General features: G+C 36.2%; 1 protein-coding gene across 5 annotated transcripts in view; it reads right to left on the bottom strand.

Annotated features, from left to right (window-relative positions):
* LOC138710229 (host cell factor 1-like) overlaps positions 1–24,593 on the bottom strand; it is a 150,324-nt gene that overhangs the window by 51,626 nt on the left and 74,105 nt on the right. For all 5 annotated transcript variants that reach the window (XR_011335185.1, XM_069840904.1, XM_069840903.1 and 2 more), the window contains exons 3-7: positions 17,113–17,273; positions 7,319–7,524; positions 6,702–6,893; positions 3,772–3,917; positions 110–659 (exon numbers count right to left, since the gene is read on the bottom strand). Coding sequence is in view for 4 of the 5 variants with exons in the window: in XM_069840904.1 (XP_069697005.1) it covers positions 110–659; positions 3,772–3,917; positions 6,702–6,893; positions 7,319–7,524; positions 17,113–17,273 (1,255 nt within the window). In the remaining variant the exon portion in view is untranslated. The remainder of the gene's footprint in view (positions 1–109; positions 660–3,771; positions 3,918–6,701; positions 6,894–7,318; positions 7,525–17,112; positions 17,274–24,593) is intronic.

The raw sequence follows: 24,593 nt of genomic DNA, 5'->3' as shown, positions 1-24,593 counted from the left end.
GTAATTTTTTTGCCATTTTTGGTCATCAACTTCCGAGCCCCAGTCATGACATAAGTATGTTTCGTGAACAGAATACTGTAGGAACAAAAATGTGAAAATGATTACATACCTAGGTAAGGTGATGAACCAGATTCAGTGACGGGAATGTTAGATGTGGGAGTTGCAGAACGTGGAGGAGTTGACATTCCACTCTGAATGGTTGTGGACAATGTTGTTAGTGGCGAAATTGTTGTACTACTCTCAATCCTTCGTGGTGAACCTATTGCAAAGACAGGAGACAGCGAGGCTGTGCTTGAAGGTGTTGTGGGCTGATTATTAATTGGATTTAAACTTGAACTGATGCTGGTAGGCTCACTTGAAGATAACAGATACAGAGATGATGATGTACTTATAGCCAGTGTAGTTTCGGTGGGAGACAAGGAAGAAGTAGTTATTCCTTGTTCATACTCTACTGGTGAAGGTAATGAAATGACAGGCCAGGTGGTCATGGCATTATCTGGAGGAGTGTCATATTTTTGAATCTGTAGCAAATAATATTCAGTTGTGGGGCAACCATCCCAACACACGTCCAAAGAGTGTGTTGATGCTCGCATTAACTGCACACGGCCAGGTTTTGGTGGCGTCTCCACTTCCAAGTACCACAAGTCCTTGCAGCACACCTACAAGAGAAGCATACGAATTCTAAAGGAAGGCAAGTCGAACTGACTGGAAGTCACGTGCAACACATTTACAGCCTATACTCATAGTACATGTATTAACCAATTACTGCATACAGGGACAGATATGGCACATGCCAGTTTTATATTCATGAAACTTATAATATAAGCATATATTTCAAAACTGCATACTGGGACAGATATGACACACTGTCAAGAATAACTACATCTAAACAGATGAACCTAACCATGATAAACTATTTAAAATTCGTCCATTACTGGACAAATTGCGTGAAAGATTGCTGCTCATTCCAAAAGAGGAATTTCTGGTGGTCGATGAGTAGATAGTCCCTACTAAGTGTACGGGTAGATCATCGTTGAAACAATACAACTCTAAAAAACCACACAAGTGGGGGTTCAAAGTTCTTGTTCTGCAAGTAGTTCTTGTTTTGCAAGTATCCCTGACTGACTCATATGTCGCATGTCAAAAGTGCAATGCAGAATTGTGCTACAAATTGCTTGTCAAGTTCCATGAGGGCTAGAGTGAAAGAGAGGGGGAAAATATTGTATGTGTGATTTTTCTAATCTGTAGAACAAGTTATATTTAGATTTTCATAAATCCATGTTTGAAAGTTATTATTTTATGTTTGGTTCCTAATTTGTATCTTTTCCTTCTGAAACAGGTGTCCTAAACAAGTAACCATGATTGCATGCAGTACCATGTATGGCACAAACCTTAAAATTATTAATAAAATCAGTAATATTATTATTAGAATTTTTAAACTACTTTCTAAGGCAATTACATTGTATTTAACATCCGAGATATTTTTTCAGAAAACGAAAGAAATCATGCAGCAAGAGGTTAATCCCTCTAGTTGGGTAGATGTATTATTTGTATGTCTGCTCAGTCCCCAGCTCTTGGATGTGGATGGAGCAATATATCTATTGATAGATGTCCCTTACAGCTTCTAAATTGCCTCTTTAATAGTTGCTGCTCTGTGTCTGTGTGTGCAAAGTCAGTGCTATTTTCTCCTTTGTTGTAGCAGTTCTTTTTAAGGGGAGAGGATGGTATTTTTTTGTGAAAAATGAGTAAATTAAAAAAAAAAATTCCTTAAAATACTCTGTGATATGTATAGAATGCATTGCATAACATTTTGTGGGTATTTGTGCCCTTATCGGATGTTGAGTCGCCATTTTTAAACTTCCTGCGTTATGCATTTTTAAATCACTCGCCCACTTTTATTGTTGTTTCCAGTAAATTAAATTAAAAAAAAAAAAATTTTCTTTAAAATACCCTTTGATATGTGTGGAATGCATTGCAAAAAAAATTGTGGGTATTTGTGCCTTTATCGGATGTTGAGACGTCATTTTTAAACTTCCTGCACTATGGATTTTTAAATCACACGCCCGCTTTTATCGGTTTCCAGTAACTTCATTTTTTTGCTACATTGCCAGACAAAAATGGATATAATTTCTGAACTATTAAAGATACATGCATGAAATTTAGAACACACATTCTTTACACTATTACGAAACTTTTCTCTGTAACTGAATTTTGTTAATTGATTTCATTTTAAAAATACGTCCGTTTGTTTGCAAGGAAGGAAATCAGAAAATTGTTATTAAATTTTAATTGTTTATTTTGCAAACGTAGGGACTAATATCAAAATTCTGTTACAGACAGTTCGTAGAACATGGTTTTGCAAATACAGTGCAAAAAATTGTTTGAATCTATCTTTAAAAACGGTTTAGATATATCGGTTTTACTACAATTGGGTATATTTTTTTCAAATTTGGGCCTCCAAATAATATTTTTTTCAGCTATGAGCTCTCTACATACAAAAAAATAATATTTTACACCAAATAGGAAAAAAATTTTAAAAAATACCATCCTCTCCCCTTAGGTGCTACAAATGTAAAGCAATTTATCTTTCCAAAAACAAACACACATTTATACGAACTGATAGGCAATTTATTTAAAAATAAATATTGTGTCACTGAAGCGTAAATAATGAGCGTATGTATAAATCAGTATATATTTTGAATGGAAAATGTTTCAAACTTGTGAATAGACAGAACAGATGTTGCAGAGGGTTTTCTCAGGGTTCTCCCATTTCCCTCCATCATTCCACTACCGTTCTCCACTTTCCCTCCATTTCATTCATCATCTGCAAGACTAGTAGTTAATGGGGTGAAGTCTTGGTTGGGAGTAGTACGGATTTCTCATACTGATATGGTACCAGAAATGGCTTGGGGCTCCGGGTCTTACCAGGTACTCGTCTGGGAATGGGATTTGGCTCTGTGAGGGCTGAGGCAGGATGGTCAACTATCAGCATCAGGTTCACAAATGCCACCAAGGCCAACTGTAAGACCTGGATAATCAACATATGCACAGGGCATATATTGGACCAATGTAATCCAAAGTGCAAGAACCCATTCCAAGTCCAAGCCAGTGATAAGACTCGTGTGTAGTGTAGCATTACCAATGCAAGGATCATTTTGTGATTTCAATTACGGTGGAGAGTTCTGTGCACTGAATGACAGAGAAAAGTCTGATGACAGTGATGTGAGTGAATTCGCAGGCTTTTGAAAAATCAGTGAATCACAATCATCATAAATCATCATTTTTACTATTCTTCCATTTTAGTTTTCTTTCCCCATAGGAAGACTGTTTTAATTCATGGTGTGCATCATATTACACACCCAGAAATACAAGAAGTGTGTATAGCATCTGAGATTTCGGAACTTAAATAGTTCTGGAGAGCTGATATACCGACTGCACTTTCAACTGTTATTGAGCTCAGGTCGTTACTTTCTCTCAAACTACACAGATAGAAGTTTGGCTGCCTGTGGTAAATGTAAGGATGTTAATGCCCTTTGCCAGCTGAGTGAGCATTATCTAGTCAAGTAGCTAACTTTGTCTATTACTATGGACATCTAACAACATGGGCAATTTGAGGGGAGCTCAGTGCCATCATGCTGTAACTTAAGTTATCCAGGCCTGAGGAGTTATATCCACTCAGAGAAATGTGTAGGCCTACTCTACTGAAGAAAAAGTCGCAATATACTACTCTGCCATGTAAGCCAAAAAGTATTGTTGAATGATATGATAGACCTGATTATTCCATGCTTTGCGATATCCATCTCGACCAGACCAGATGTACAGCCTAGTATGAATTCCAGCAGCACAATGCCCAGCTCGAGCACTTGGAGTATTTTCTTCAAACTTACCCACACTTAGTTCTTCCCACGTAAAGGTTTCTGTAAAAGAGATGTATTACGTAATTTTGAATAAGTACAGTTCCTACACCCCTTCAAAAGAGATGTTTCACTCCTCTCTTATACTTATGTGAAATCCCCTATTGTTATACAGGGACCAAATGCCTGTGAAAAATGACTTTTACTGCAAACCCTATGTCTCTATCTTTCAAACTGTGGATTATATAATAACTTTTCTATTATGAATACTTATAAAAAATACATTAGAATTAGAAATATTCCAGTCATTCTTCCACAACTCTATAATATGTCACTTCAGGTCCACAGTCACTGAATTTCGTCTCATTTTCAGTTTTTTTTTTTCAAGGAAGATATCTAACCTTTCTACACTTGTAGCAAACTCAACAGCTGATTACTAAAAATAGAGGAAATAACCTGATTGACCAGTGTTAGGATTAGCGCACACATAAGACTTAACTGCCAGCCAACTGTCCTGTTATCATCGTCGTCGTGTGAAGCATGTAACTGGTAAACGACATGACAGTTCAATCTGTGAGCATGCATACACATACAACTAAACCATATTCTCGTGTTATGTCGTAACAGTGTGTGCTTCCTCATATATTCTAAAGGGCCTTGTGCGAACGACTAAACAGTGACGGTCCCTGGTCAATTTGCCATGAATATCAAACTCAAGAGAATTTTATAAACTGGCAATTTTTCCGAGATGTCACAAATTTTTTAAACTAAAAGTAGCCTAATAATTACACAAGAAGTCTTTCAGATATGTCTAACTCTATTCCAAAATTCATTGATCTAAGTACACTAGTTCTGGAATAATTATTCTTTTCCTACAAAATATGTAATTTTTTAATAAGTTTTCATAACAGAAAAAATGTTATACTATCCATATTTTGAAAACAGAGAGACTGGGTTTGCAGTAAAAAAAAAACCTTCAATTTTCACAGGTGAGGCATTCCAAATCAAATCGAACAGGCTTGTGACTTCGATGTTTAGAAACAATTCGAACATTTTTTTTTTTTTTTTTTGGTTAGGTTTTTAAGAAAGCAACCCGGGTATATTTTTATTTCGGCCAAAAAAAATTTTGGAATATAAATCAAAATTGAAAAAATTAAAAATGGGCACGCATTAATAAACATAAACACCTATAACTTTGGTTCTGTGTGTCGCACAGAGCTCATTTTAGACTCAATTCAAAGTTTAAAAACTGTAGTTTCATTTCACATTACTAACATCGTTTTTTGGAATAATTTATTGTAACTCCAACACTAATACATTTTTAAAGTTGAATTTTTAACATGTTCGCGAGAATTAAAAGAATATATGTAAATAATAAATTTATTACTCGTTTAATTTTCTCAATGTGTGTGTAATTTGAAATATTTTAGAAAGTGAGTGTGCTGCCTGTACTTGTAGGATGCATAGCTCTGCTCAGTGATAAGGATCTGACTGGAGATATATTTTGATCATCATAAAAGAATTCATCAGTGCTGTTGAGTACACACTTCTTTTCGAAAAATTACACTGATTCTCATTCCATAGATACATAAAGACTCCGTATATCAACAACATCCGCAAAATCCTTCCGTGCCCCAAATGATGAAAATATAAGGATAGGAGTGAAACCTACTTTTGAAGAAGTGTCCTTAAACTTTTGGTAGTATATTCTATCAAAATAGAGAGGCTCCATGAATAAACATACAAAAAGTGATTAAGAACATTTAGCCAGATACCGGTAGGCTTAGCTGACGGACTGAAAAAAAATCTATAGCCTATATGATCCCACGATCGATTATTACAAATTACAGTACAGTACTATCTAGACAATTTCACAGTAACAGGATTAATGATTGAAGCATGGGTAACAATTCCAAAATTTGTTTGCAAATTATTTAATATCAGTGGGATTAAATAAAGCACTGTTTAGATTGACCATTATCACTATTAAGGGATCTACTGTATCTCAATTCAGAGAAATCATCATGGATTTAACAATTAATATGTTTTATTTAAGATTGTAATAATATGTATAAATTTTAAAAAAATTGTAAACTTCATATTTTAGTTTGTAAACAAAACATTTTATATTGATTAAATGTAATTGTTTATAACATTTTGTTCTTGTGGCAACCCTTAAATAAGGGAAGTTTGTGGTAATAAACAACTAGTACTTTATAATAACTCATGTGTTGAGAGGCCATCTGCTAAGCTTTGGCTAGGAAAAGTGCATACTGATTATGTGTACTTGAAATTAGATCAATGCAATATCCTCAATTAGTATATGAATCGAGATCAGAATATGAGATGTTTGTAAATCAATATTTCGATACCAAGTTGCAAAAGAATGAAAAAATCTGAACTTCAAACAGAAGCAGACTACCATCTTACTACTGAATTCACAAATAATCAGCATATTCCTGCTTGAAGCTTGATTGTTGGTTATTTTACGACGCTATATCAACATCTAGGTTATTTAGCGTCTGAATGAAATGAAGGTGATAATGCCGGTGAAATGAGTCCAGGGTCCAGCACCGAAAGTTACCCAGCATTTGCTCATGTTAGGTTGAGGGAAAACTCCGGAAAAACTTCAACCAGGTAACTTGCCCCGACCGGAATTCGAACCCGGGCCACCTGGTTTCGCGGCCAGACGTGCTGACCGTTACTCCACAGGTGTGGACTCCTGCTTGAGTGTCAAACATAAAAAGAACATGACATAATTACATCATAACAAGAGTGTATGTTGTTGTGCTTAAACTTAACTGCTGACAACAGATTATGCACAAAGCATGAACCATATATACATACCCAGATTAAGACAGGCAAGTGTGTTAGTACATTTCCATTCTTTTTGACTCGCTGCAACATTCACATCATCCATCAGAAGAGGCACCCAACCACCAAACACAAACATACGGCAGCCATGCAGAATGGCACTGTGAAGAGAGCGGGGTAGTGGAGGTGATCCATTTACGGCAGGCTTGCTCCAAGTCATTAAGTCTGACCAAACATAAAAAATTTGCTTCTTTAGTTTCTACACTGTATAATATCAAGTTTGAAGACAAAATATATGTAAAAGTGGAATATGTCATACATTTAGCTTTCCGATTAATTGTACACCGATGAACAAGTGTCATGAAAATAGTTAAAATTATTTCACTGTAATTTTAAATTTTGTAAAACATCCTGTATGGAAGAAAGATAATTTGAAGAACATTTAGCAGAAATAAACTATTGACGAACATGTAGCATTTTTAAATAGCCTACATGATCTGTATAATAATAATATTCAGCAATGCTTCTTGTTATCACTTCAGTATCTGCAATTTTTTAAATATTTTCACTGTAATGTTAAAATATGACACCACATCCTATATTTCACACGAAGTTTAATGAAATCATAAGTATCCATATATTAAACATACCACAATCCAGAATCCATACGTCCCCTAGACGACAGCCATTCATGCCACCATAAATCACCAATCGAGACTTGTAGCTTTCTTTGTCTATGTATGCCACACCAGTGTGGGATTCCCTAGGTGAAGGTGATGTGCCAGATGTTACAGGTAACTCCCACACAGTTGAATTTTTACCCCTCAGTTCTAGAGTATACAAGTCATTCAAGTACCTGAAATTCCAAACTCAAATTCATTACATTTTTCTCAAGTAGCATACATCATAATAAGTGAAATATATCATCATTATCATCATCATCATCATCATCATCATCATCATCATCATCATCATCATCATCAGCAGCAGCAGCAGCAGCAGCAGCCATACAGGTTATAGTCCCAGAAGGACTGTCACTGTCCACAGAAGTTTTCTGCCCATCTCTTCATTGAACGTCCAGTTGATCTCCTGCCTCTAGGTTGGTAATGCAGGATTGCACGAGGGATTATAGTCCTAGACATACGCCTCACATCCTGATGCCAGTTATCTTGATAGTGACATATGTCTGCTAGTATACAGTTCATTTCAAGTTCCTTTAAGGTGTCTTCATTTCTTTTATGGTCCCACTTAGTATACCCAGCTGTTCAGCGCATGAATCTCATTTCACTAGCAGTGGTTCTACTTGCAGCACATTTCCTTAGAGTCCATGCTTCACTTCAATAGCGCAGGACTGGTCGTGCTAAGGTTTTATACAGACAAGTGCGGGTATATCTCTGAACTAGAGATGGTTTTTATGATTCTATTTATGATCCCCATTGATTTATTATACGGTAAAGTTTTGTCATGAATGTCTAAATCTGTTAAGAAAGATAATTTATAGCCAAGATTTTAAAATTTGTTAACTCTTTCCAAAATATTTCCATTAATATAAATCTTGCTAGGAACGGGCTCTTTGCCACAAAAAAAAAGCCATAAGTTTAGTTTTGTCAGTAGAAATTTCCATAGAGTATTTATCTGCTATGAGTTTCAAATTGTATATGGACCTTTATAAGTCGTCCTATGAACAGGCTAACAAAGCTAAATCATCTGCAAATAACAAAACATCCAAATTTAAATTGCGGTTTATTGGTATGTAACCATGTCTTGTTTTCCTAACATGGCATTCACATATATGTTAAATAGAAGGGGGGACAGTGGGCATCCTTGTCGGACACCAGAAGAAACTATCTTCCAGGCTGACCATTTATCTGTAATTTTTAATTGAGATTGAAGTATCTTTATATATATTAAAAATATTCTCAACAATTTGTTGTAGGATGCAATCTTCTACTAATATATTCGATAAGATGTTACGATTTACATGATCGAAAGCTTTTTGAAGTCAGAAATGCAATGTGAAGGGTACACGGGAATAACGAACAAGGTCCATCAAAAATCGAAATTGAGTTAATAGTGCCATCTGATAGCAGAAGGGGAGTACTTTCATGTGGCTGCAATGGTTTTATGTAAGAATGAATATTGTCCTCAGTATTCTGCGTTAAAGTTCTGTATACTTTGGAAGAATGAACAATGTCACATCCATCCCAAGAAAGAACGAACAATGTCCATTTTAAACACAGAAACTAATGCAGACAGCCGTTACAAACTTGATTCTTTGAGCCATAGCACATTGCTGGTTAGTTTATTTTTACATATGCCAATACGATCTGTATTATACAATAATAATATTATTAAATGATTGTATGATGTTTAACTGTTATTCCACGTGACAATAAATTATATTAATTTTCATTAGAACTACTTGTGAGCATAATACAAACAGCTGTACTATTCCAGCGTTCAGATGTCAGTGGTAGGGTATTGATTATTTCCTTTATTATACTTTTATGGTACATATTGTAGTGTTTGTGGTTAGTGCAATTTATTTTTATAATGTCTGACGTTAGAGAAAATGAATTATTCGGACCCATTCCACGTTCTGTAAATTCAAGGAAGAGAAAAGTTACAGGACGTGTTACAGATGCTTCAGAAAATAAGCCACAGTGAAAGAAGCGATCTTATTAAACATTTCAATGAATTAGCACCATATGACACTCAAAATGCTCAGCTTTCAGGGCTAATTTCGGTACTTCCTGTGCAAAGAAGAAGATCCAGAAAAACACAAGCCGAAGCTGATTTTCATAATTTTTCTTACAGATATAAAATGCGAATAAACAAAGATGGGCAAAATACTGATGTTCCCGTTTGCTATAAAGCATTTATCGCTCTACATGGAATAACAGACAGACGTTTAGTCACTTTGAAAACGTCATTGGCTACTACTGGAAAAGCCTATACAGAAACAAGAGTTAAACATGGAAACAGGCCTCACCAAATAAAAGGAGAGATTTTATCTAAAATTTGTCAGCACATTCAATCACTTAGAGGTCAAAAAGTCCACTAATCTCGTCACGATAGCCGAAGGTCGTATCTTCCAGAGAACTTGAATATTTCTAAGCTGCTTAAGTTACACTTAGAAAAATTTCCTGCGAACTCTATGTCTTACGAGCAATAGAGTAATTTTTGTCACTAAATACAACATTAGCTGACATTTCACACATTAAATCAGAAATTTCCAATGAAAAAGATGCAAGTAAATTAGATAATTTTGAGAAGGAGAAACAAAATTTGATTTGGAAGAATGAATTGCACAAGAGAAAAGGACAGAAATTTTATGAAGTAAAACGGGCTGCACGTCTAAAATCCAGGAAGTAAGAGTATAAAGAAGCTATCTGCATGGATTTCCAAAAGAATTACCCGTTCCAAACTTTTGAACTATTGAGGGCTATTATCGTCGACAGCTGCCCTTTTATTCTTGTAACATACATACGCTGCCAACAGGAAGACATGTATGACCAAAATATTTAAAGTAAAGGCTCTGATGAAGTTTGCTCTAAGATATGGCACCACTGTATGAATATTGTACCAAGCTGCGTTAGTGAACTCCGTATTTTCTACGATTCTTGTTCCGGACAAAGTAGGAACTTTACGGTATCTAGATTTTGTCATTATGTAGCACATACTAAGAAGAGATTGATGCTCAGTGGATCAGATTTCCCACTCGAGGCCACTCGTACCTGGAATGTGACAAAAACATGGGACTTATCAATCAGAGAGCAAGGTGTGAAGTACCCGATGACTGGAGGCAAGAGATTGCGAATTCTAGGAGGAAACCAAACCATTCATCATTGTAAACTGTAAACAGCTACAAGGCAATGTACAAGGAATTACAAATTTTGAAAAATGTTTGTTCTGCAACTGCTAGAGAATATTTCAGTCTTCCTCCCACCAATGACGAGTCACAAGAAGTCAATAACAGTGAATGAGACGATTTTATAGTTCAATCTATTCATTCACAATGGAAAATTCAGTGCAATCAGATTAGTTTGTAGATTTGTTTTTCAATAATTGTTTGGAACAATGAATACTCAAAGATAAAGATATTTATAATGGATCAACAATATTCATAACCTTTAAAAAGAATACCCTACACGAAAGTAAACATGCGCTACATTGTTTGAAAATATTATGCCTGATTCCATTCCCAACAAATATTCAATTAAATTGTGACATTGTTCGTTCTTCCCGTTTATAAAATGTAGCAAAGTAGACTTTTTGCAGTTTTGCATTGTTGTAATTCATAAAATTAAAACAATATTTTGTCACATATTTGCTTTATAATGGTACATTCTTGTGTGATAAAAAATAACAATAAGTTAACAATAAACTATATGTTTCAAGTCCTCAAACTTTAAATTTCATTTATCTCAAAATTATTCTGAATGGACCTTGTTCGTTATTCCCGTGTACCCTTCATGTGTGTTTCTATATTGAATTCTCGCTTTTTCTCAATCAAACGTTTCATTGTGAAGTAGCCATCACAGCATGATCTGCCTTTCCTAAATCCGTTTTGTTTTTCGGCCAAAATGTTCTCATAATATTGATATAATTTATCTTTTATTAAATTTGCAAATATTTTATAACCAGTATTTAATACACTAATTCCTCTATAATTTACACGTCCACACCTGTGGAGTAACGGTTAGCGCGTCTGGCCGCGAAATCAGGTGGCCCGGGTTCGATTCCCGGTTGGGGCAAGTTACCTGATTGAGGTTTTTTCCGGAGTTTTCCCTCAACCCAATATGAGCAAATGCTGGGTAACTATCGGTGCTGGACCCCAGACTCATTTCAGTGGCATTATCACCTTCATCTCATTCAGATGATAAATCAATCAATCGTTTATTACTGTCATGAGCAACAGTTTGTTGCAATAGACATAAAATAAAATATTTGACATATTGACACAAATAACCTAAGATGTTGATAAAGCGTCATAAAATAACTTACTGTACTAAAATAAAAAAATATAATTTTCACAACCCTTTCTATTCCCTCTCTTGTAGATTGGTATCACAAGTGATTTTGACCAGCATTGAGGAGGCCCCTTTCCATTTCAAATCATGTTGAGGTAGTTGTGAAATCTGTGCAAAAGTGGTTCACTCAAGTTTTTAAACAATTCCATGTTTATGGTGTCTTCCCCTGATGCTTTATTGGTCTTGGAATTGAGTACTGATATAACTTCATCTAGTGATATGTAATATGTTCTATATCAGAATTTTCTGAATGTTGCATAGTCAAGGGAGATGTGTCTTGACTCCATAAGTCTTGATAATATTATAGCCTTTTATGTTTGGATATATATGATAAGATGTGATGTGATGTGATATATGATATGATATATGATATGGTATGGTATGATACGACACAACACGACACGATATATGATATGACATGATGTGATGTGATGTGATGTGATGTGATGTGATATGATATGATATGATATGATATGATATGATATGATATGATATGATATGATATATGATATGATATGATATGATATGATATGATATGATATGATATGATATGATATGATATGATATGATATGATGTGTGATATGATATGATGTGTGATGTGTGTGTGGTGTGTGTGATGTGTGGTGTGTGTGGTGTGTGTGATGTGTGGTGTGTGTGTGACGTGTGACGTGTGATGCGATGCAATACAATACAATACGATATATGATATGATATGATATGATATGATATGATATGATATGATATGATATGATATGATATGATATGATATGATATGATATGATATGATATGATATGATATGATATGATATGATATGATATATGATAAATGCGCTGAACTGGAGAATTAGCTACGGTAGCTTTCAACCATGCCATTACAGTTACGATCAAATAGAACTAAATACACAATGTCGCCAACATAAAGGCATGACGTTGGCCTATGTCATTGTTAGGAGGAGAAATTTAAATATTTTCTATGATATGATATGATTTTTGAGAGATTTTCAATCCAGAAGTGCAACTGACGAAGAACAACAATTCATGAGCCTATATGAATCTAAATATTGGGCACAATTAGGCTGTGGTACCCTATATCTAAAACAAAAAAAAAAAACTTGTCAATGACTAAAATTTAATTAAGTCATACTAATTGGATGTCCTGCATTGTAGTGTGGTGGTCTAAGGCATCATGTCCGAATGAGCATTGTGGAATGAGCTCTGGTTGGAATCTTCATGGGGAAAGAATTTTTTCATGAAATTTCTGCGAATATATAAGATCAGTGGCACTCAGCATTGTAATGAATATGGGGAGCAATGATAGATAGCAAAATATGGTTTCGAAAACCAGCTGCAATGGCTGGGAAAATCATCCTACTGATCACACAATACTTCTACTCTGGTTGGATGATCGCTCACATCTGATGAGGCATGTAGATGTGAAGCCAGCAACCGGGGTCTGGCCTGACCTTTCATAGACTGTTCATGCCTCTGATACCATACCGTTACTAATATAATGGAAATTAATGATACAATAATATATTATTTAAACAAAGCTGTGCTGTAAACCAAGCAGCACCATTGTAGTTAGATGATGCATTTGTAAAGGTAGGCACTGTTACTACTAAGGCCATATGAATATGTCCACAGAATGTAATTAAAAAACCAGTTATGCTGTAGCTATATTTCTTTTGGTGGTACATTTGCGCTTGATGATCAGACACAAAATGGCTAAGTTAAGATTATCTACTACACAAAGAATAGATCTACTTATGTACCCATTATTCATGTATATAATGTATATTAACAATCAGTGTGAAGTTCAAAGACAATTTCAGGAAAGATTACCTGGCCCTCTTCCACAAAATAGGTACCAGCATACGAAACTTGTATCCTATTATCATTGGAAAATATCTTATTCGTTATTAGTTCTTTCCAAGTGACATAATATCTAATTAATGTGATACAGAAGCCGTCTATTGTAAGCCATAAAATCTGTAATTAGTAACTCGAATTCAGCTCATTGTATCTTACTGTTAATTGTGGGTGTTGTAAGTTATGTTTCATCATTACATGACATTCCCAACATCATGCACTTTGCTTCTATTTGTGAGGTATTCTAACCTATATTTTCCTGACATGCAATGGGATCAGTGGCCACCCATTTATGAGTTATCCTAAGCTATAGTATCGTACAAGTCTAGACCACAGATTTTAGGTTAAATGCCTATTTTTTTCTGTTGTGATAAACTAAAACTAGTTAAATATATTCACATTTTATATAAAATATGAACGTTTGAAAGTAGTTTAATGGTGCCTAAAAATGGCAATATTCCCCACTGAGACTTATTTTTAAGGTTTTAGAGCCTAAAATTGCCTATTTCTATTTGTTACATAGGCCTACTTTCATATTTTCGTGTAGCAGTAAAAGAGAAAGTTTTGAATTTCATGGGATGGATATGGTTGGAATATCTTATAATACCGGTAGCTTGGTTGTAGGAATGAAGAAATTCGTGGAAAATGTCTGTCTGGTTTTATTGAACACTTGAGCAGATAGCAGAAATGTGATGAATGGGGAGGATGTAGTTCTCTCTAAAGAAATCAGCATGGCAAATATTGCTAGATTTAAATATGCAAACATTGCTTCGGTATCATTGGGAAGAATTTGTTTCGCTTATAAAATGGTTCTATCTAACAAAAGACAAAGTTTAACAATAGAAAATTAGAGGAAGACATTGTTAGGTATTTCAGTGCCAATTATAAATATCGGTAATGTGTAAATTGTAAATTCATTGGTAAAGTAATTAATTTATTGTAATATAAGCACTTGTGTATTAGCAGGCTCAGAGCAATGGAGTGATGAATTCATTATAAATTACGTACCGGTATTCATAATTTAAGACACAGAAATAAAGTTTCTAATAGCAATATTGTTTTACTGTTTTTATCACTGTATACCATAATTCTTAATACTCACCAATTAATTGCATTTTTATAATTACCGGTAACTTACTGTAGTTTTTGTGGATAGAAATTACATTTTAGCTGCTTCAAATTGTACTTTTAGGTGCCTAAATCTATGTTTTTAGTACCTATTTTTATAAATTCAGAGCCTATTTTAAATGCCTAAATGTCAGTTTTTAAGTGCCTACAAATCTCAGGTCTACATACCACAGTCTAGTATATAGTCACGAAGCTCAATACGTAGTAAATATGCATCCACAGATAGTTGCTAACCACTAGGATCGCTAATATCGCCTCATTACAGAAAATGCGAAATAGTACCGGCACAGTCTATTGTTCCTAGCACCCTTACAACTCAAGCTCAATATGTAGTAAATATGCAAACATTAGATAGTTGCTCACCACTAGGATAGCTAATATCGCCTCATTACAGGCAATGCAAAATAGTACCGTCACAGTCTATTGTTTCTAGCACCCTCAAAACTCTAGCTTCGTGACTGTATATAGTAGACTGTGTACTAGACTGTGGACATACCAAAGGACGTTCCTCACTTTGTTTCTATTTGTAGTGTTTTCTAATCTATACCTATCCCATGATACTGGCAAAGTCTTGGTACCTATTTCCCTCAATTTTTGGGATGTTTTAACCTATCTCCCATGCCATGCCATGCCAAAGTTTCTCTCTTTTATACCCTATCTATTTGTGGGATGTTCTAACCTATATCCCATAACATCTTCCACTTTGTTTCTGTCTGTGAAATGTTCTAACCTAGGTCTATATTCCGTAACATCTTCCATTTTGTTTGTAATTATGAGCTGTTCTAACTGATATCCCGTAACTTCTTTAATTTTTTTGCTACTTGTGGAGCATTCTAATCTATATCCTGTAGCACCTTCCATTTAGTTTCTATTTATGGTGTGTTCTAACCTTTGTCCCTTAACATTTTCCACGTTATTCTTATTTGTGGGATGTTCTACCTATACCCCATACTATCTTTCATTTTGTTTATTTCTTTTCTTTTTCGAGAAATAATGACTTGTGTTTTCAACCCATCCAGAAAAACAAGACATTTTTGTTTTGGGACAAATTGACAAGAGCATAAAATCGGACACAACCATAGAGTTACCTATCAAATCTAAACTGTAAAAAAAGCTAGACTCTCTTACTTTGATATTAAAGTAGCATACAAGTTCTTTTATACTTTTAGTGCAATTTATATACGGTATTTTTGAAAATCCTTTATATAGATTAAATAAATTCCAAAACCCAGTTATATTATCAGAATCAAGGACAGCCATATAGGCTTAAGTTATAATTTCACAACAGTCTAAACTTCAGGATTGTAAGGAAATGATCTATTATCTAATTAAACTGCAGAATAAAAATTAGTTTACAGTGGATTCCTTTCTATTGTAACATAAGGGGAAATAAAACAGCAGACTTTAAACTAAAAGAGCACTGAACTTTCACAACCACCTAATAATAGACTTCATTTTATTCCATAAAACAACTAATTAAAAGTAAGTTCATATCTGCTGAAAAAGAACAAAATTCGGTTGGAGCAAAAAAAAAAACCTCAGAAATTTTACTGACTAACCGCGAGATGATTCCCCAGGGATATGTAAATCTGCTGTTGTCATGTTCACGTTGATTGTTTCTATACAATGTATAGAATGTTCTAACTTATACCGGTATCACAAGTTCCTTCACTTTGCTTCTAGTTTTGAGCCATTCTAACAGATATGTATTCCGTGACAACTTAAATATCCTCCACTTTGCTCCAATTTACAGCCGCATCTGTGCTGAAGTGCTAGTGCAATGGTCTTTCATTCAGACAGTGGCCTGGGTTCGATCTCCGCCCAGGTCATGATGGAATTTGTGGTGGACAAAGCAGATGTTGCAGAGGGTTTGTCTCGCGGTACTCCCATTTCCGTCTACCATTGCACCAACACTCTCCACCTCCCCCTCATTTCATCTATCATTCGTAATAGTAAAACGTAGGCGAAGGAAGTGAGGGGATAGCATGGGTTCCCGATCCTGATACAGGAAGGGGTTGGGGTTCTGGGCTTCTGGAGCTTAATCAGGCTTCTCGTATCAGGGGCTGAGACAGGATGGCCCATCTGACAGCGTCAGATTCACGGATGCCACTGAGCCCACCTGTCGGGCTTAGACAATCATCGCATATAAAGGCGCACAAGGCTAACGTGTACGGACGTGTCCTGGGTGCAGCCCTAATAAAGCCAGCTATCCAGCTCCAATTTATAGAATGTTCTAATTTGTTCCAACCTATGGAGTGTTTTAAACTATGTCCCATAACATGCAAAAGTTCTTCCACTTTTATATTTGCAGGATTTATAATGAAAGAATATGTTCCACCTTAGTGGCACATACGTCCAGAGTGTAGGCGCCTACATAATGTGTTAAGAAAAATTATAGTGAAAATTAACGTACCTGGGCATGTTAATTTTAGGATCTTCACTGTCATTTGCTAACCCTCCAAACAAGTACACTCGATTTCCTATTAACGTAAAACTATGGCCAAGGCGAGGACATGGAGGTGAACCTTGCTTAGGAGGCCGAGGTTTCAGATGTTTCCACTCCCATCGGCTTGCCTACAATGAAACATAATATATAGGTTGAATACATATTTAACCTTCACAACTGGTTATTGACAATGTGCAACAGTTATCGGTAGCTATTTATCATACTTCCAACAAATTTTCATAATTTTTGCTTACAATACGTAAAACATTTTATTACTAAGTCATTTCTATAATTTATTACTTAACAGAAACAATATATGATAATGCAACTGACGTTATTACTTCTCTCAATGTCAAGTTGTCGACAATAAATAATCGAAAGGGTTTTATTCCGAAATTGCAACAGCAATCAGATCTCCATAAAAGTGGTCTTATTCCAAGAATAGGGCCCTTCAAATGTGCTGTGAATATTGTGAAGTCTGTGTACATCTTAATAATTTTTTTTATTTATAGATATTATTTTCGTCTATAACCTATATTTGATAAAATTTTATATTGATAATTAACACACCCATGAACCTCAAAACTACAAAGTTGAATATAGTAAAATTTTGGAATTAGCGTCAGAAAATGGATTCAGTAAACAGTTGAAACGGTTTGGCCACATAGAACACATGAAGACAGATTGCCTACTGAAGTTCATAAAGGAGGTTAGGTTGAAGAAGTGAAGACTCCAAGAAGACCAGGGAAGACCTGGAAATACGGAATTAGAGAGACACTACAGAAGAGAGAAAGGCAGTGGCCTTAACTGTGGAAAGTAGCAGGTGGACATCTCTCATATTCTCAACGCCGAAAGGTATCAGAGGAGTGGATCAAGAAGAAGAAGAAGAAAGGGATTCAGTAATCGAAACATCAAAACATATCGCCCTAAAGAAAAAGGAAAGTACAAACTAATATCAATACCATAGTAAAACCTACAATAAAAAGTGTAAACAAAAAGAAAACCTGGTCCATAACAACATAATTCATAATCAACTATACAACTTTTTCAAAAAAGAAATTAATAATAAACAAAATGATATCATAAGTAATAGATTACAGAATACTGACACACACATGAATGGCAGGATATATAAGGTGTTTCAGTAGAATGTGACGGTTTTCATAGTCGTATTGTGGGACGATCAAATTGAATTAACAGGCAACACTTTTACTGGAAACATTGTAGTAGAACGCAATTTATTAATCTGAACTTTTTTTTTAATTTCATTTTTTAAGTGACCTCCATGACGACACATTCTTGAAATCTGCTCTGAAAGATCATCATTACTCTCTGCAATAAACCACGATCAATGGCTCTAATTTGATCAATTATGTTTATGGTACGTGGTCTGTTACACTACACTTTACTTTTCAAATATCCCCATAAGAAGAAATCAGCTGCCGTAAGATCAGGAGACTGTGGCACCTAGGTGATATCTCCAAATCGTCAAATTATGGGCCCAGGAAACAAGATCCGCACACAGTTCATTGATTCACGTGCTGTGTGTGCATCGCCCGATCCTGATCTATCTCAGGCAGTTCCACTGTTCCCAATATTTCTTGGTACCGATCTGCATTGACAGTCATATTGCAGTTACATTTTCAAAGAAATATAGGCCGATAATTTCAGAGGAAGAAACGCCACACCACACTGTCTAGTGATTGTTCACTGAACTCTCTACAAAACACTAATCAAGCAGGTTTATTAGTGTCATAAAGATGGTTCACAATTTGGATTTTGTATGGATGGAATCTGAGGTCTTCGTGTAAAATATGGCACATGCTTGTGAGCAATAAATTCAATGCTGTTGATTGACGCCTGGCAGAGCGAGATGGACTTCTAAGACAGCTTCTTTAATTCTGGCGATGTTTTCTGGCGTACGTACTGATCGCGACCCACCAGCAAATCCATCACAAACATTCCCAGTGTTATTGAATTTATTCACCCACTTTAGAATTGTATTATGGGAAGAAATTCTTCCATGTTGTGGAACATTTAATTCATTTCTAAATCTTCTCTGAACATGTGTGATGGATTTAGACTCAATATATGCTGTTACAGCAAATACACGTTCTGCCACCATCCAGTTAGCCATCAGTTCCTATAATTTCAGGAGAAAGGGCATGTTTTGAAGATCGCATAATAATCCACGGCACCACAGCCCTGCAGGGTCCAGACCGGCCAACCAGCTGCTGACCTCACATTCACATGTCGAAGCAGGGGTAGACGATCATCCAACCAGAATGGAAGTATAGTGTGGTTAGCATGATGATACCCTCAGCAGTTATAGCTGGCTTTCACAACCGGATTTCGGTACCTATCGCATTGAAGATCGCATAGCAACCAATATTTCCTCCAAAGCACGAAATTGCTAGAAATAGCAGTGTTCTGAAAACCATCACATTCTAATGAAACACCTTGTATATGCTAAATTGTAAAATAGGCTGGGTTTTGGTTTCCTATGTGCTGTTTTGATATTTAAGCCAAACAGTCTAGCTCTCCAATATTTGGTGGTAGTGCAAGCTTCAATCACTACTGCTGGGCAGACTTCTGAGAACAAGAAATGGCAAAAGTTATATAGAGACCGCAATGTCATACTGCAAGCCCAAAGAAAATCATCAGCTGCCACCTTCAGACTATTCGCAAGTCATGATTGCATTGAGAAACACTTTCACAAAATTGGCATCAAACTGTAAAACATGTAATCACAAATACGTGGGACAAACCAAACGAAATTTTAAAACTAGATTTAACGAACACAGAGCAGTTCCATTAAAACAAATTGCTACACACCTAATACAAAATAATCACGAATTCACTCGTATTAATGAAACTTTACAAATCCTGATAATTATCAATAACGGTAATAATATAAAATAATGTTGTCGAAGAATTTTATATAACAAAGGTGTACAATCAAAATCATCAATGAAAAAATTCCAAATTTATGTAATCCCCTGTAGAACCTACACAGAACACAGTCCCGTCATCTGGCATATACTTCCTCCAATCATACAGATGCAGTCTTGTTTAACAATTTCATAGGGATAAACATTAATTGTAATAATATACACATTAATTTTAATGTAATTGTATTATTTACATATCTGCAACACAATAATTTATTTGAATCTGTCACTATAATATTTAAAAATTTTGATGATATCTAGTTACATTTTACACTTATCAGCCAGAACATTGTGACCACCTACCTACGATCGATATAAACCCATCCAGGCGATAGCAGCATCATCTGACGAGGAATGACTGCTAGTCACACACACGCATGGTGCATGTAGTATTAGTGAGCGTGTTGTCCATGTGTAGAATGGGTAAGGCACGCGATCTATCTGCGTTTGACCGAGGGCAGATTGTGATGGCCCAGAGGCTCGGCATGAGCATTTCAGAAACTGCACTACTTGTCGGGTGTTCCAGGAGTGCTGTGGTGAGTGTCTTCAACAAGTGGCGAAACCAAGTCGCGAGGGGTTGGGCGGCCACCCCTCATTACAGGTGTCAGACGTCGTAGACTGGGCAGACTGGTAAAACAGGACAGGCGGCGAACTGTGGCGGAACTAACATCAGACTTTAATGTTGGGCACAGTACAAGTGTGTCTGAACACATAGTACACCGAACACACCTAAAGATGGGTCTCCACAGCCGACGATCCATGCATGTGCCAATGTTAACACCACGACATCGGCAACTACGACTGAAATGGGCACATGACCATCGCCACTGGACCTTAGCGCAGTGGCAGAGCATTGCATGGTCTGATAAATCCCGATACCTTCTTCATCACGTCGATGGGATGGTGAGAATCCGTCGCCTTCCAGGGGAACAGCCCATTGACACCTGTACTGTGGGACGGAGACAAGCTGGCTGCAGCTCAATTATGCTCTGGGGAACATTCACGTTGGCATCCATGGATCCAGTGGTGCTCGTGCAAGGCACCATGAAGGCCACGGAATATCGTACACTGGTTGCAGAACACGTACACCCCTTCATGACGGCCATGTTTCCCAATGGCAGTGGCATTTTTCAACAAGATAATGGGCCATGTCACAAGGCCAGGAGTGTGATGGAGTGGTTCGAGGAACACAGTGGCGAGCTTCAATTGATGTGCTGGCCCCCAACTCGCCAGATCTGAACCCGATCGAACACATCTGGGATGTGATTTAACTTGACATCAGAGTTCATCGCTCCCCTCCCCGGAATTTACGGGAATTAGGTGACTTGTGTGTGCAGATGTGGTGCCAGCGACCTATCAAGGCCTCATTGCTTCCATGCCAAGACGCGTAGCCGCTGTTATCCGTGCCAAAGGTGGACATACCGGCTATTAGGAAGGTGATCATAATGTTCAGTCGTAGTTGCCGATGTTGTGGTGTTAACATTGGCACATGCATGGGTCGTCGGCTGTGGAGGTCCATCTTTAGGAGAGTTCGGTGCACTGTGTTCAGACACACTTGTACTCTGCCCAGCATTAAAGTCTGATGTTAGTTCCACCACAGTTCGCCGCCTGTCCTGTTTTACCAGTCTGCCCAGCCTACGACGTCCGACATCTGTAATGAGGGGTGGCCGTCCAACCCCTGTACGTTTGGACGTGGTTTCACCTTGGTTTCGCCACTTGTTGAAGACACTCACCGCAGCACTCCTGGAACACCCGACAAGTTGTGCAGTTTCCGAAATGCTCGTGCCGCGCCTCCAGGCCATCACAATCTGCCCTTGGTCAAATGCAGATAGATCGCGTGCCTTACCCATTCTACACACGGACAGCACGCTCACTAATACTACATGCACCATGTGTGTGTCTGACTAGCAGTCATTCCTCATCATATGACGCTGCTATCGCCTGGACGGGTTTATATCGATCGTAGGTAAGTGGTCATAATGTTCTGGCTGATAGGTGTATATACCATGTATTATAAATCACAATGACCTTGTTATACAGATTTTTGTATGTAAGATTGTTGTGTATAATTTTCATGTTTTACTATATAATTCAAATTCTATGCCACTGTCTTCTAACGTTTAAGTATATAATTAGGACCTGATCATGCTCAATTTGAGCGAAAACGTTTATCCAAAAACAACATACAGTAGAATTGTATCACAGAGAGGTTATAGATAGAAATAATATCTATAAATAAACCATTTTACTTATTGGAACCTCAATTTCAATCAAACTAAAAAAAATCTTAATAAACACACAGAATAATGTATTTTCTTAATAGAAATGTGTATTCAAATGAGATGCATGTGATAGCATTCTTCACTGATTTTAGCAAAAAAATTGAATAAAGCGCTTTTAGAAATGACTGATTCGATTATTAATTATTATCATTGTGTGTGTTCGTGTATGTACACAAAAACCTGACCTTGTGTCAATATACTGTAGTACCAGTTTTTATGTTATTACAAACGCTCCTCTCAAAATGTACCACTCTACTACATGCAGGCTTGTACATATGTCAGTATGTTACAGAGCATATTTCTAGCTACAGAAATATTTTTTCAACTTTTCATTCATCATCAAAAAGTATAAAATATGATTTTCAACTCCTGCAAGAGCATTTGCTTGTAGGCAAAAATAGTGTAGTAGAAGGAAAGGAGGCATATATTATACAGTGTCTATAAGATGAATCTATTCATGAGAATTAATAATCGGCAGATTCCTGATCAAGAATGAATAAAGAAAAGTGTATCATTGTAATGACACTTCGTATCCAAGAACACAAGTGTAATGCTATCAGAGGGGGATTTCAGAGACAGTTCAACTAACCAGGACTTAGCAATAAAGCTATCCGTGAGTTACTCAATAACTTTAATAGAACAGGACCTGTTCTTGATGCGGAGAGAAGTAGGCTTCCCTGTACACCGGACCAAAGTATTGACTTCACATGTGAAATGTTTCAAGATGAACCACGCATATCACTTTGACGAGCAACCCAGAGATTAAACATTTCCAGAGGAACTATTCACAAGATTTTTTAGGGAATTTTTGCGGAAGGAAGAGTACCACATTCAAGTCTTATAATGACCTTTATGAAGAATATTATCCAACACAAGTGCATGTGTGCAGAATTAATTGAACAGATTGCAAATGAGCTTTTGTTGAGGCTTTGTTAAAAGGTCAATTAACACAACTCTCGCATCTGGACTACTGGAAATCAACGGGAATGTGTTTCATGGGAAAAAATTCACCTAAGGTTAATGTGTGACTTGGAATGGCAAAGTCACAAACGTATCACCCTTTCCTCTTTATGGAACTAACAATAACAGGGGATGTTTATCTTGATATGCTGGAACCATTTCTAGAGCCTCAGCTGTTCACGATGGTATAATTCATGATATATATTAGGTTACTGTTCAGTCTACACTTATCACTTTATAAACAATGAATTATACCATTGAGTACAAAATATATGTTTTATTTTATGAAGAGCGCTTTCGCCTTATGGCATCATCAGATCTCTTACTGATATAACTTGTACACATGATATATCTGGTGACAACATGAAAATATGCATGAAATATAACATTGTCACAAACACTAGAAACTCTGGTGAATTGGAAAATTTTTTAAGCATGTTAGAATATGTAAGTGATTTTGCGAGACATTTTGCTCATCATTGATTATTTAAAATAGGAAAAGAGCAATCAATGATGAACAAAATGCCTTACAAAATCACTTCCGTATTCAGATATGCTTAAAAATTTTTCCAATTCACCAGAGTTTCTAGTGTTTCTTACAATGTTATATTACATGCTTGTTTCAAGTTGTCACCAGATATACCATTGTTCCAGTTATGTCAATAAGAGACCTGATGATGCCATAAGGCGAAAGCGCCCGTCATAAAATAAAACATATATTTTGTACTCAATGATATAATTCATTGTTTATAAAGTGGTAAGTGTAGACTGAACAGTAACCTAATACACATCCAATTATTAGTAACTCATCTGAAAATAACAATGTCTTTAAAAGAAATAATAATAATTCATAATGTCGTGTTTCAGCAAGATGGAGCACCATGTCACTATGCAGTCATTATCTAGGACAATCACAATGACCTTTTTATAAGCTGCTGGATTCGGCAAGGTGGTAACAGACCCTGGGCACCGAGACCTTCAGATTTAACTCCATTATATTTCTTTTCCTAGAGCTTCATTAAATTTGAAGTTTATCGAACAAAAGTCAATAATTCATAAGTGTTGAGAGATCGTGTTTCGCAAGCAGCTGCACTATATATTTTTTTTTTTTGGAAAATGTTTTCCGTGAAACACTGTGTGATTTTAATGTTGCAGAGATATCAGTGACGCTCATGTGAAACCTAACTAATTGAATTTTGTATCTCCTTAGAACCATAAGAAGGAGTAGATTCTTCAGTTTTAGATTAAAGTATCT

The sequence above is a fragment of the Periplaneta americana genome, chromosome 12 (genome assembly GCF_040183065.1).
Source record: "Periplaneta americana isolate PAMFEO1 chromosome 12, P.americana_PAMFEO1_priV1, whole genome shotgun sequence".
In the NCBI taxonomy this organism is placed as follows: domain Eukaryota; kingdom Metazoa; phylum Arthropoda; class Insecta; order Blattodea; family Blattidae; genus Periplaneta; species Periplaneta americana.
This window is presented reverse-complemented; position numbering and strand designations above follow the sequence as displayed.